The sequence below is a fragment of the Opisthocomus hoazin genome, chromosome 6 (genome assembly GCF_030867145.1).
Source record: "Opisthocomus hoazin isolate bOpiHoa1 chromosome 6, bOpiHoa1.hap1, whole genome shotgun sequence".
In the NCBI taxonomy this organism is placed as follows: Eukaryota; Metazoa; Chordata; class Aves; order Opisthocomiformes; family Opisthocomidae; genus Opisthocomus; species Opisthocomus hoazin.
The window spans coordinates 22,177,529-22,190,002 of record NC_134419.1 but is presented as its reverse complement, the minus strand read 5'-3'; the positions used below and the strand labels follow the sequence as shown (position 1 = coordinate 22,190,002).

Genomic DNA, 12,474 nt, shown 5'->3' with positions numbered 1-12,474 from the left:
GTCTGAGTCCCAATTGACTGCAAATACCTTTCTTCATTTAGAACTGATTAGATGTCACCTTACGTTCCTCATCACTACACAAAATTAGGTTCCAGACTCAGAACTCAGCAATACAGAACTCCATGTTTGTTAGAAAAATTAATATGGGGAACTTGTCTCTATTAGTAATTGCAGAACGGGTCATCCAACTTAAGACCCTTGCCAGGCTGCAGCACAATTCTCTTCTTTTGTGGCCAGCTTTCATTCTCCTTGGAAAAAAGGCACTACAGGGAAAGTAGTGTCTCTGTCTGAAGTTGTACTGAGATATTGCTGTGGCACACAAACAGACACAGAGAAAGGAAGTGCTCCTGGGTCTCACAAATGACGTAAGCTTACATGAATTGAGGTAAACAATTTTACTATTTGTCAAATGTAGTCAGTGATACCGAACTTCATTTGTATAGTACTCTGAGATTATTATACAGGGTGAACAGCCACATGTGGATGAGAGGTTGTAGATAGCACAGACATGTAACAAACAGATAAAGATTTGTGACAGAAACAGGTTCAAGGAGGCATTACACAATGAGACAAACGCATTACAGGCACCAGGACTGTGCAAGTGGCTACAGAAACTCAAGAGACTACAACAGCACAGATGGCTAATAGTGCCACCTGACTAACCGCCAGGGACAGTTTTCCATCTGTATTGCTCTCAGGTTCGTTCATGTTCTATCACTGTCACCTGTGCTGTGAGACTTCGATTTTACAAAGCAGAGCTGGAAAGTGAAATCTCTTCTCTCTAGTGACAGAAATTTTGCACAGCAAGTTAACTAATAACTGTGTATCACTTGGGCAGCTGTTAATCAGTACACCTTAGGACTGTTATCTTGGGGAATCTGCAATACCGTGACTTCACAGAATCACAGAATGTTCGGGGTTGGAAGACTTGAAATTCTATAATAATTTATAGCAGAAGGGACATGCAGAGCTCTTCTAGTCCAATCCTACTGAAACCAGGCTAAGACAGCTGACATTGACACAAACATAAGAATCTGTATAGGGCTCAAGTTCATGTGTTTTGTTGTTTTTTTTTAATGAGTTGATTATTGTTGCTAGCACTTGTTATTAGTATTTGACTTGGGGAGTTCATATCTCTCCACTGTGTGCAAAATTGCCAACAAATGAACAAGCAGCAGCATCTCTTATGTTTGGCTTTTTTCCAAACAACCACATGAAAATGTTAACTCTGAATTACAGAATTTTATTTTTTATGCATTTCAGAAATAAATGATTACATTTGCTAAAATCAGTTGTTGTTGTACTAGACAGACACATGTAAAACTCATCTTTCCATTTTACATTATAACATGCAGTGCGAGAATGATACATTATTTTACTTGAATTCTCAAGTGAATCATCTCTGAATAAATTAAGAGCTATCAACTGTACGAACACTGGTAACAGTCAAAACTATTTCAGTTGGGAGGAAGAAAAAAAAAAGATGTGTCAATACCATATAAAGGAACACCAACTGGAACGCAATGGAGTCACAGTTCTTACTAAGTTCTTTAGTGTATTTCTAAAACATATTGTACTGATTATCAGCTTGCATTACCAGAAGTTTTTGAGTGTATAATATAAATGATAACAATGAATGAAAACACAGTTCAGGATTAGTCAACATAAGTCAACTATTTTTAGGGTATGATGACTTAGGTATAGAGTTTATCTAGATGAGTATCAGCTCATACAAGTGTTAGATTTAACATTGCTTCCATCCCTCTTCATTTTTAAACTGTTTGGCTTGACAAAGTGTTGAGTAGCTTTGTGATTAAAAAAACAAAAACAAAACACCAAAACCACCACCCCCAACACTTCTAACCTCAAATCTTACTTTTGTTGCTACTTAACAGCAAAGTCAATCAATCTGATACATATTTTTTTCCCACTCAAAACATTTCTGTCACTAAAACTATACTCCACTAATCAGTGCAGAAGCAACATTATAAATGGGCATCTTTAGAAGTTCCATGACGTGTATTTTTGTGTACACAGTATACTTTGCAAAACAGTGGAAAGTCATGTGTAATAATATAGGAAGGTTTTGATGGATAATTTATCTTTTTTTGTTTGGTTGGCTTTTTCCTCCCAAACATTGAAAGAGTGTTATCGCCAATGTATTTAATTAGACACCTTATGGAAATTTTTTTCAACAGTGACAGCTCTTAAGCTGCACTTCCAATTTTAAAATGTTTTTATCAAGTAAGAGCAGTTTATTCTGCCATATTGTTCCTGCTTCCTAATCCATAGGAGCTATAAATCATACCTTGAAATAATAAATGAGAAAAAGTATCCAGGAAAAAGGAAAACAGTAAAAAGCTAGTGATACAGTAGGACATAAACCTCAATCATTATCAAGAGTTTTGGAAAGTTCAGTACTTTATGAAAAACACTTTATATGCCTCTTGCACATTAAAAAAAAAATCATCTATGGCTGGCATTTCAATAACATTTTCAACCAAATGACATCTCTCACGCATTATGTTGAGAAAATAAAAATTTCCCAACCCATGTACTGCAGCAGCTCAAAAGCTGAGGTATAAAATAGACCTTCCCTAATCATAACTTTTAAGTACTGAACGCTTCAGCAAGGGAGTTCAAATACTTAGTAACCTTTCAAATAAACAGTGTGTATATAGCCACTTCTTGCAATTCATCTATCTTCAGCCTATTGACTTGCTCTTAAATGTATCTATCTGTAACACGTCTCCCTGAACAAGACATCATACTTACACTGTACTTCAGACAGGGTATGGAAACTTTAAAATACGGATATAATATAGTTTTGACCTAAGTGTTACTAGTGCATTATAATTACATCCTGTGTATATTTTTTCAGCATACGTTGTCTAACATTAAGAAATACAGTATGAGTTTTTCTTTCCCCCCATGTGACGTGGGAAGTTTTGTCAGGCTCACTCTCTGTCTATTCATTGCACTAAGATGGAAAAGTCACATGAATAGAGAGGTCAGAATTACCAGCTGCGCTGCTGTCAACCACCGTTCAGTTTGGGAACACTGAACTGAACTCAGTAAGGGCATGCAGGCATCGAAATATGATGGAACATATGTGTTTTGCATCATGTTCACTGGATGCTGTTACCAAAGAACAACACAGATGTAGCATGCTTATTAGTATAATTTCAAAAGGCTTAGAAACCTTAACTTCTCTTCTCTGGTGGTAGGCTAATACCTCTTCACACCAATGTTAAACGTTTCTACGTGCTTCAATACAGCTAGGATTTTTCTATGAATAAAGGGCTGAGGTGACCATACCTCTTCAGTAAATTAAACAGTCAAGCACATTGACTTCTGTATCTTTGGCCTCCCCCAACAGATAAGCTGTGTATTGTATACATATGCACCTGTTTCTTATGAATTCTTCATAGTGAGAAACAGATTTAAATGAAGAAATAGGTTTGCTGCATGGCCCACTATTTAAATAAAAATACAAATAGATTAGCATAGGATATTACCTCATTATTGCTTAACTCTCAATGTAGTTTAAAGTTTCTGAAAATTTTATATATAACTTCAAAGTTTGGTTTATTACAGTATTTGTAAACTTTATTTTTGTGGTTGCTTAATAGAGTGGTTCAACTGAACACATACAAAAATAATCCTCCTAATACAGTTCAGAGACACAACATACTATGCCTTAATTAATGTATGGTGCTACAGCACAAAGCATACCACATTCAGAAAGCTATAGGTTAGTCTAATCCCCTTTAAGCATGCATTTGCAAAACATCCATCTAGTCTTTAGGAGACAATGAAAAAAAACCCTAAGAGCTGCGCTACTTATTTGTAGCTCAGGAAAGAGCCACCTCACCTTGTTACTGTAAGATTATGATTGGAAAAGTCTAAAAAACCAAAGCTTCTTAAAATTAAGTTTGTGCATATTCTTAAAATTTCTCCTTACTAAAAGTTTCTGCATCAAGTGTGCATTGCAATTTTATTCTACTGTCATGGCCTGATTTTCAAAAAACAGCCCAAGCCCCACACAGTTACAGGGCATAGGAGCTGCTGGCATTCAGCATCATTGAAAGTCAGGACACAGCTTAAGTGGTTCTGCAGAACAGGACATTTCCCTTGCACTATAAGCCAAGTGTTCGTTTATGCTACAATAACAAGACCACAGATGTTTCATCAAATCAATCAAAATAAACTTTTACAAGTCATAAAGGACTTCAAGGATAACACCAATTGACCAGGCCTGAGTTTCACAGCTGAAAGGGCAGTACTGTCCATTTTCATTGGTCAGTTCTGGAAGCCCTTTCCAGGATGATCTGATAGAAGAAAAAAAACAAAACAATTGTTGTTGTTAGATTATATATTGAAATTAAAAGAACATTTCATTTTAAAACCTTATGGAAGATTATCTCAGTAGGAAACTGCAAACCATGACTAAATGTCTGCTGTCCTCCAGATACAGCATGTTCTTTAAGAACTGAAATCTAATTCAATTCCCACCCATACGCCTATCCCCATGCAGCTGGGAATTGTAGTTTCTTGTGGGGATGCCTTTCCTTCAAAGCAGACTCTCTGCTACTAGTAATAGCTGAACTTACACTACTGGCATGTTGCCCCTGTTTCTCATTCAGGTAGTTTTGCAGTTTGAAGAATATGGATGATCTTTGAGATAACTGAATGATACTGAAACTACACTTGAAACTGGATTATGGTGCTAAAAAGTGGTAATGGCTGGAAGATAGCATGATTACATAAGCCCTCTTTTCCTGCACAGGAATACAAAAAAACCTCACAAACTAACATACAGAAATACTCCTAAGTTCAGCCTGTTGCTACATTAATAATTCTGTACACAAACGAAATACCAAAACAGAGTAAAAGTACACTACTCTATCAAGACAGAAAAAACAAAGAATATTACCAAACCACAAGTTATTTGGTTAGTACTACCAGACAAGACACTGCAACAAGACACTAAGTAAGGTAAAAAGTTGCTTAACAAATATCTATTCTTCCTGGTGTGGTCAGACCACCAATTCTGTCATGACCAGTCCTACTGAGTTACTCTTACAGGTACAAACAAATGCTTATAGCCCAAGCAAGTTCCTCTGCCTTCTTAGACTATCAAGGTTGTTAAGACTCTGAAACATTTTCATACTAATTTCCTCATTTATAACACATGAAATCTTAACAATATTTTGCATCAGCTTATCTGCCACCATTTTAATTTGTCGCTACCAGCCCTTTAACTATTCAGTTTTGCAGGTTGTTTTGACATACTTTGATTTTTAAAAAAAAAAAAAACAACTCACTCACCAACATTTTTTTCTGAAATTCATTTTTTGTATGAAATTAGATCCTCATTTTTACATAAGATTTATTTCACCCAGTCTTCCCATGGGTAAGCATTAGCACTTCTGCAATCTATAAAAAGCACTAGAACTCAGCTGTACTTGAAACATGATCTGAGACCTGCAATAGCGCATACAGCCGTGAATTTTATATGTAGAAGACAGCTGCTGTTTATACGATAGATCTGTACATGCAATTGGATAGTGGATACCACTAGCTTGAACGAGTATTTTGAATCTGTGTTAGTTGGTACCTTACCTTTCAAGGTGAACATAGTGGCGAGAAAGAACATTCTTAATCATAACTACAGTTTTTGCATATATCTCTGGACCAATCAGCTTTGAGAAGTACAATTTGGCACGAAGAAAATATCCAATTGGCCACAGCCATTCCTAAGCAAAGAATGAAAAGAGATTCTTATTATAGCTGTCAGTTTGAAAAGTTGATGGCACTTTTGCTAAAGTTGAAGAAACTGTCTCTTACAGGTCCTTGGTGATAATTAAAACCTCTGGCTACATTATAGTTGTCATTGTCAAGAGAATTATCATATACTCCACAGTAAACCATGTCACTGCAAGAAAAAATAAAAATTATGCAAACAAAGCCTTAACAAAAATGATACATAAAAATAGAAAGCAGAAATGGACCAAAAATTCGCCAGGGCATTTACATTTAATAACGGTTAAGTTTGGGAGGTCTCCACTACTTCGTGTTTTACATGACAATGGAATTCCAAACAGAGTTTAAACTAGTAGTAAAACAGTTAAAGTCTTGGAATGATTTGAATTGATAATTTTGCCCTTATGCTTTTACTCAAACTGTAGCGGTGTGCACTGCATCATATATAAGTATGTATAAAGATGCAAATTCAACATCTTCTATAATACCAGATTTGACTTGCTTACTGTGTGGCATCCAAAACCACCTGGCAATTGACTACATAAATAAAATCAGTTGCATGGACTTTTAGAACAGTAAAATAATCGTTCCGGAAGTATTTATTGCAGCCTTATTTCACAAGTATGTACGAGGATTTTAACAAAAGAAATACTACCCCCACATGTTAAATAACTCCTGACATGTTTTGTAACTAACACTTCTTGTCTCTAGTATACTTACTCTGGGTCTAAGGTTTTCATGCCTAATGGACCAAGTAGTTTTTCCTCTGCTACCTGAAGAGCTTTCCAAGCTCTCTCAGGTGTGAACAACTCAGGGGCCTAATAAAATAATAAAGATTTGATGAGTAAACTCTGTGCATGTGCACACATAAGACTGTGTATACAACTGTGGAAGACCACAAAAAGCCCAAGTTTTCTGTTACTGAATCAACTTCCAGAACCTAGAAGTCAGAGTAAGCAAGAAGACAAAAGCTATCCAGTGCTTTTTAAAAATTGTATTTCAAATAGACTTGCCAAGAATTATTAATGAAGCTCTTTACAAACCCAGTAAAGACAAACAACCCATGTTTTTTATCTAATTAGACGGGAAAAGTGACCTCCCAGACCTAACCTTAAAAGACATTCTGAATAACAGCACACACTGCAAATTTATCCTACCTATGCACTGGACAGCAGTTTCATTTAGGCAAGTCCTGTCAATGATGCATTTTTAGGAGCTACTCCAACACTGACCAATCTTAAAAGCATGGAAAATAAAAGGTTTCAAGAAGTTATTCTAAGCAATGTATGTTCCTGATACAATGCCATGCAGATGAACCTTACAATGCAAGCTTACTTCAGTAAGAACGAAAATTTTAGGTTCAAATGCTTCTCCCCATTCCCCTTCACTTACCACAACCATTGCTATTGTAAAATTTGGCCTGAGTTGATAATCACACCATGGACTTGAAGCTCCATAGCTGTCCTTATAAATTCCACGTTTGTGAACAAGATTTGGATGTTTCTCATTAGGGTCTGCTGGGTTCTCGGAAACAAAAAACAGCCTTTCAAAGTGTCCTTGGATTTTTCTGTTCCACTCATCATATGTGACTGTCTCCTCCTTTCCTGCAAGATGTTACATACAGGTTTTATTTTCTGAAAACAGTCACAGTGGTAACACTGGAAGTATGCTTGTGTCTGTTTTTACTGATTTGCTTATTGAAGTTTTACTGAAGATACGCCTAACACAATAAAGGCCATAGTAGCACTGCAAAAAGTTCTTATCCAGAAGTTGAATTATACTGCAGATCAACTCCAACACATGCACAGCTTTTTTACACAATATTTTCTAACTTACAGTTAGGTAGGAGCAAACAGTATGAGGTACTGTGATCTACAGTACATATATAATTGAGTAAGTTTAAATTTTATAATTAACATTTCAGCATGGTAACGTCAGCTCTTTTATAGTACTCGGTATACATATTCTTGCTATTTTGGAGACTTCAAAGACTATGTCAAAACATTTGATTGTGTCACTTTTAAAAGCTTTGTTTTCCTGAACTCCTGACACTTAACAGAACAGGAACAGATTCAGGATTGTCTCTCTCCAGCTGGTGATTCCCTACATTTAGACCAATTCTATAGTTCACAGGAACAGCTCACTGAAACTTCAAGTGAGACTAGAAAAACATCAGATTTTAGTCAGCAGAATTGTGCTAGGGATATCTTCCTGACTGAGAAGACACGTATGAGACACACATACATCTTAAATAAGCAATGCTTTTATGAAAGACCCCAAAATAGTATTGTACATTAGTTTTACATTAAGTGAGTACAGGAGTATTACCTGGTTTTCTTAAACTACACCTTGATTATAGTAAAAAGGACAATACTACTTAAAAAGGACAATACTACTAAAACTGAAATACGGTATTGCCAGAACAACAAAAAAACCCTAGAAATTCTAACACTAAGCCTATTCTTAAGAAACAAGGCACAGATCATAAATAGGAATTAAGCTTGTCTTTTAACTATATTCAGCAGTAGATGAATGAAATTTAAACCCAGTTACATGAGATTAACAACAGTAAGGAGCAGACACACATCACATTGAATCTAAAAAAGTTGCTTATGATTCTGGAACAAGAAGAGACAAGACAAGTCCTATGAATATTATTTCTGCATCTGCAGATTGTAATACTTGCTGTGTACTGAATTCTAAATTATTTTACTCTAGCCATATATTTTAAGAAATCCTCAAGTGACAAGTAAGTTCATGATCTAAGAATCTGTACTGTCTAGGACCGACAGGAGAAAAAGCCCCACTTACATCCACATTTTCTAAAACAGAATAAAAGAACCATTAAATTAATTGTTTTCCAATATTATCCTTTACTGAAGAGTAAAACACCTTTATAGAGCACGTATATGCACTTAGGTTGGGTAACCTCAAGGTGAAGTAACTCTGTAACCAGAACAATATCATTCTGAAACATAATGGACATCTGCAGCTATTTAGGTAAATACTCACAAGAAGTGGTTTTCTGTGTTGTGAATATTGAAAAAAAAAGAAAAGAAAAAGAAGTGTCTTGTATCATTTTACTTAGCATTCTTGTAATGAATGACGCGTATCATCATAATACATAATAACCCTATCCCTTATGTCCATTTTGAGAAATGGTATTTAGGCTTCAAAATTCCTTTGTAACCCACACCTTAATAGATGGAATAAAATATTTGAAATATTGGTAAGACAATATCAACTCTTAAATTCTTGTAGTAACAGAATATTTTACTCATACAAGACACTTTCCCAAATTTTCCCTTTTTACCCCTAAACCTTCTTGTGTAATTTAATAATCATTCCTGATGTTACATGGCCACAATTTCATTGTTTTAATTATTTTTATACTCCAATAACACAATTATGAGATATGCCTGTTTTTACCATGTCTTTTTACAGTGACTCCATGGAATGGAAACACATTTTTCCCAGATAAATCCAGTAACCAGCGAACAGAAGACTTGCACAGGCCAACAATTTCCACAGCAGAGCCATCTCTAAAATAATGACAATAAAAAAAGCCCAAGAATTACTTTAAAAAGACTATTAAAAGTTCAATAAGTAACTGTAAAAAAAAAAAAATCTTATTTAGACACTTGATTTTTCCCTATTCTCCTACTATTCCCTTATTTCTCCTGTATAAGCATCCCAAAGTTCTACAGTATTGCAGTGTTTTGTAACAGCTCCATCTTATCACTACCGTCATGATTTTCTAAACTTCTGTCACACCTCTCTCACCCATATTCTGTTGAAAATGAAGAGTCCTTAGATGTTCCAGTCTCATCTTGCAAGGCAGCTACTCTATCCTTTTCAGTTTTAGCTGCCTTTCTCTGTACCATCCTTTACTAAGTCCTTCTTGAGACCAGCACTACACATAACACTCGAGACACAAATGCATCTTGCAGGTGTAGTGTTTCCCAAAGAGGCCGAGTGATGCCCTTTGGCTTGTTCTAAAAAACTTTACCGATGACAGCTAATAGTATTAATTATTATTAGCTTTTTTGACTGCTGCTGTACACAAGATATGATTTCAGAAAGCTACCAATGACTCAGATTTCCTTCCTGCGTTGTAGCTCAGTTCTGACAGCACTGTGTAGGCATGGTTTAGGCTATTTTTCCCCTAGATGTGTATCTTAACTTTATCTACGCTGAAGCTTGTCTCCCACTTTCAGGCACACTCAGTTTTATAGGGTACTTTTGAGTTTCATGAAGGGCCAAGAGTATGAGAAGAGAACATTAGCATAAGCAAACCATGTCAATTTACTTTTATTTAGATCAGCACGATTCCACCAGGAAACAATGGAGGAAAGGGTGAAAACAGGTGAGGTTTTGTGTCAGCTAACAGCCAGGGAATGAGCTTGACTAAACTGGCTAACAGATACTTTTTTTCTGTACAATAGATTAATTCAAAGTGGTATTACCATACCCAGGTAATTTGCACGGATTTAAGATCATTTCATATCAGTGATTACGAACATGAAAAAAGGATCAGCGTCAAACAACTTGGACCTCTGATGTTAAAACTGTGTTCAATACAGAGGTTCTCATCTGCACATGAACTTCGGTAACTTAGGTAATGTTTCTGACATAATAGATAAGTCAAAAGTGAAGCATTAAACTAAGCACTAAATGCATTTCTTGGGTTTACTTCTTTTTTCAGGTGCTATTCAGACAATCCCTATATGCATAAATTTCATATTATATCATATTGAGTTTTCGTGCCTGCTTGATGTAAAATTTTTCTCCAGCACCACTGTTTTAGCCTCTTTCGGGCAGATACCTCAACCTCTCTTGGTTCTCAATTCAAGTGCCTGACTTGTCAAGCAAGAGAAATGTTTTTCTTCAGTTCTTGCCCACAGACAGCAATCGATTTGAAACTGATGGATGAGGAGCCGACCGAGAGCTTATGGGTCAGGATTAAAGGCAGGGCAGGGACTGGTGACATTATGGTGGACCACCTGATGAGGAAGACCGAGCAGACAAGGCCCTCTGTAAGCAGATAGGAGTAGCCTCATGTTGCTAAGCTACTATCCACCATATTTGAGAAGTCCTGAAGTCCAGTGAAGTTCCCAGGGACTGGAAAAGGGGAACATAACCCCCATTGTTAAAAAGGGAAAAAAAGGAAGACCTGGGGAACTACAGGCCTGTCAGTCTCATCACTGTGCCCAGCAAGATCATGGAGCAGATCCTCCTGGAAACTATGCTATAGCACACGGAGAATAAGGTGGTGACTGGTGACAGCCAACACAGCTTCACTAAGGGCAAACCATGCCTGACAAATTTGATGGCCTACTACAATGGGGTTACTACATTGGTGGATAAGGGAAGAGCAACTGACATCATCTACCTGGACTTGTGCAAAGCATTTGATGCTGCCCTGCATTACATCCCTGTCTCTGAATAGGAGACAGATGGATTTGATGGATGGACAACTCAGTGGATAAGGCATTAGCTGGATGGTCGCACTGAAAGAGTTATGGCCAATTTCTCAATGTCCAAGTGGAGACCAGTGACGAGTGCTGTTCCTCAGGGGTCAGTACTGGGACCAGCACTGTTTAACCTCTTTGTTGGCAACATGGACAGTGAGATCGAGTGCAACCTCAGCAAGTTTGCTGATGCCACCAAGCTGTGTGGTGCGGTCGACACACTGGAGGGAAGGGATGCCATGCAGAGGGACTTTGACAGACTCTAGAGGTGGGCCTGTGCAAACTTCACGAAGTCCAACAAGGCCAAGTGCAAGGTCCTGCACACGGGTCAGGACAATCGGAAGCATAAATACAGCCTGGAAAGAATGGATTAAGAGCAGCCCTGAGAAGGACTTGGGAGTGCTGGTTGATGAGGTCAACATGACCCACCAATGTGCGCTTGCAACCCAGATGGCCAATCGTACCCTAGGCTGCATCAAAAGAAGCATGGCCAGCACGTCAAGGGAGGTGATTCTGCCTCTCTGCCCCACTCTGGTGAGACCCCACCTGGAGTCCTGCATCCAGCTCTGGAACCTCCAGCACAGGAAAGAGATGGACCTGTTGGAACAGGTCCAGAGGAGTGACACACAAACGATCAGAGGGCTGGAGCGCCTCTCCTGTGAAGAAAGGCTGAAAGAGTTGGAGCTGTTCAGCCTGGAGAAAAGAAGGCTCCAGGGAGACCTTATTGCAGCTTTTCAGTATCCGAAGGGGGCCTACAAGAAAGCTGGAGAGGGACTTTTGACAAGGGCATGTAGTGATTAGGACAAGGGGTAATGGCTTCAGGCTGAAAGAGGGTAGATTTAGGTTAGATCTAAGAAATAAATCCTTTCTTATGAGGGTGGTGACGCACTGGAACAGGTTGCCCAGAGAAGCTGTGGATGTGCCCTCCCTGGAAGTGTTCATGGCCAGGCTGGACGGGGCTTTGAGCAACCTGGTCTAATGGAAGGTGTGCCTGCCCATGGCAGGGGGTTTGGAACGAGATGATCTTTAATGTCCCTTCCAACACACACCATTCCAAGATTCTGTGATGCTGTACTGAACTCAAGCAAGGATGTCTGCAGCAGTTTACTAACACATAGTAAAGAGCTTATTTTTAAAATTTTTAATCTTAACTTTAAAAACATATGATGATGTAGATATTTTTGAATTCTAAATAAGAAGAATTGAAATGACACAACAATTATCAAGATCTATCTCC

General features: G+C 37.6%; 1 protein-coding gene across 3 annotated transcripts in view; it reads right to left on the bottom strand.

Annotated features, from left to right (window-relative positions):
• Positions 1 to 1,222: 1,222 nt before the first annotated feature.
• The window catches only part of AGL (amylo-alpha-1,6-glucosidase and 4-alpha-glucanotransferase), a 40,407-nt gene continuing 29,155 nt past the window's right edge, over positions 1,223 to 12,474 (bottom strand). For all 3 annotated transcript variants that reach the window (XM_075424993.1, XM_075424995.1, XM_075424992.1), the window contains exons 29-34: positions 9,196 to 9,308; positions 7,159 to 7,370; positions 6,487 to 6,584; positions 5,851 to 5,938; positions 5,626 to 5,759; positions 1,223 to 4,331 (exon numbers count right to left, since the gene is read on the bottom strand). In XM_075424993.1, coding sequence (XP_075281108.1) covers positions 4,214 to 4,331; positions 5,626 to 5,759; positions 5,851 to 5,938; positions 6,487 to 6,584; positions 7,159 to 7,370; positions 9,196 to 9,308 — 763 coding nt within the window. In that variant the 3' untranslated portion in view covers positions 1,223 to 4,213. The remainder of the gene's footprint in view (positions 4,332 to 5,625; positions 5,760 to 5,850; positions 5,939 to 6,486; positions 6,585 to 7,158; positions 7,371 to 9,195; positions 9,309 to 12,474) is intronic.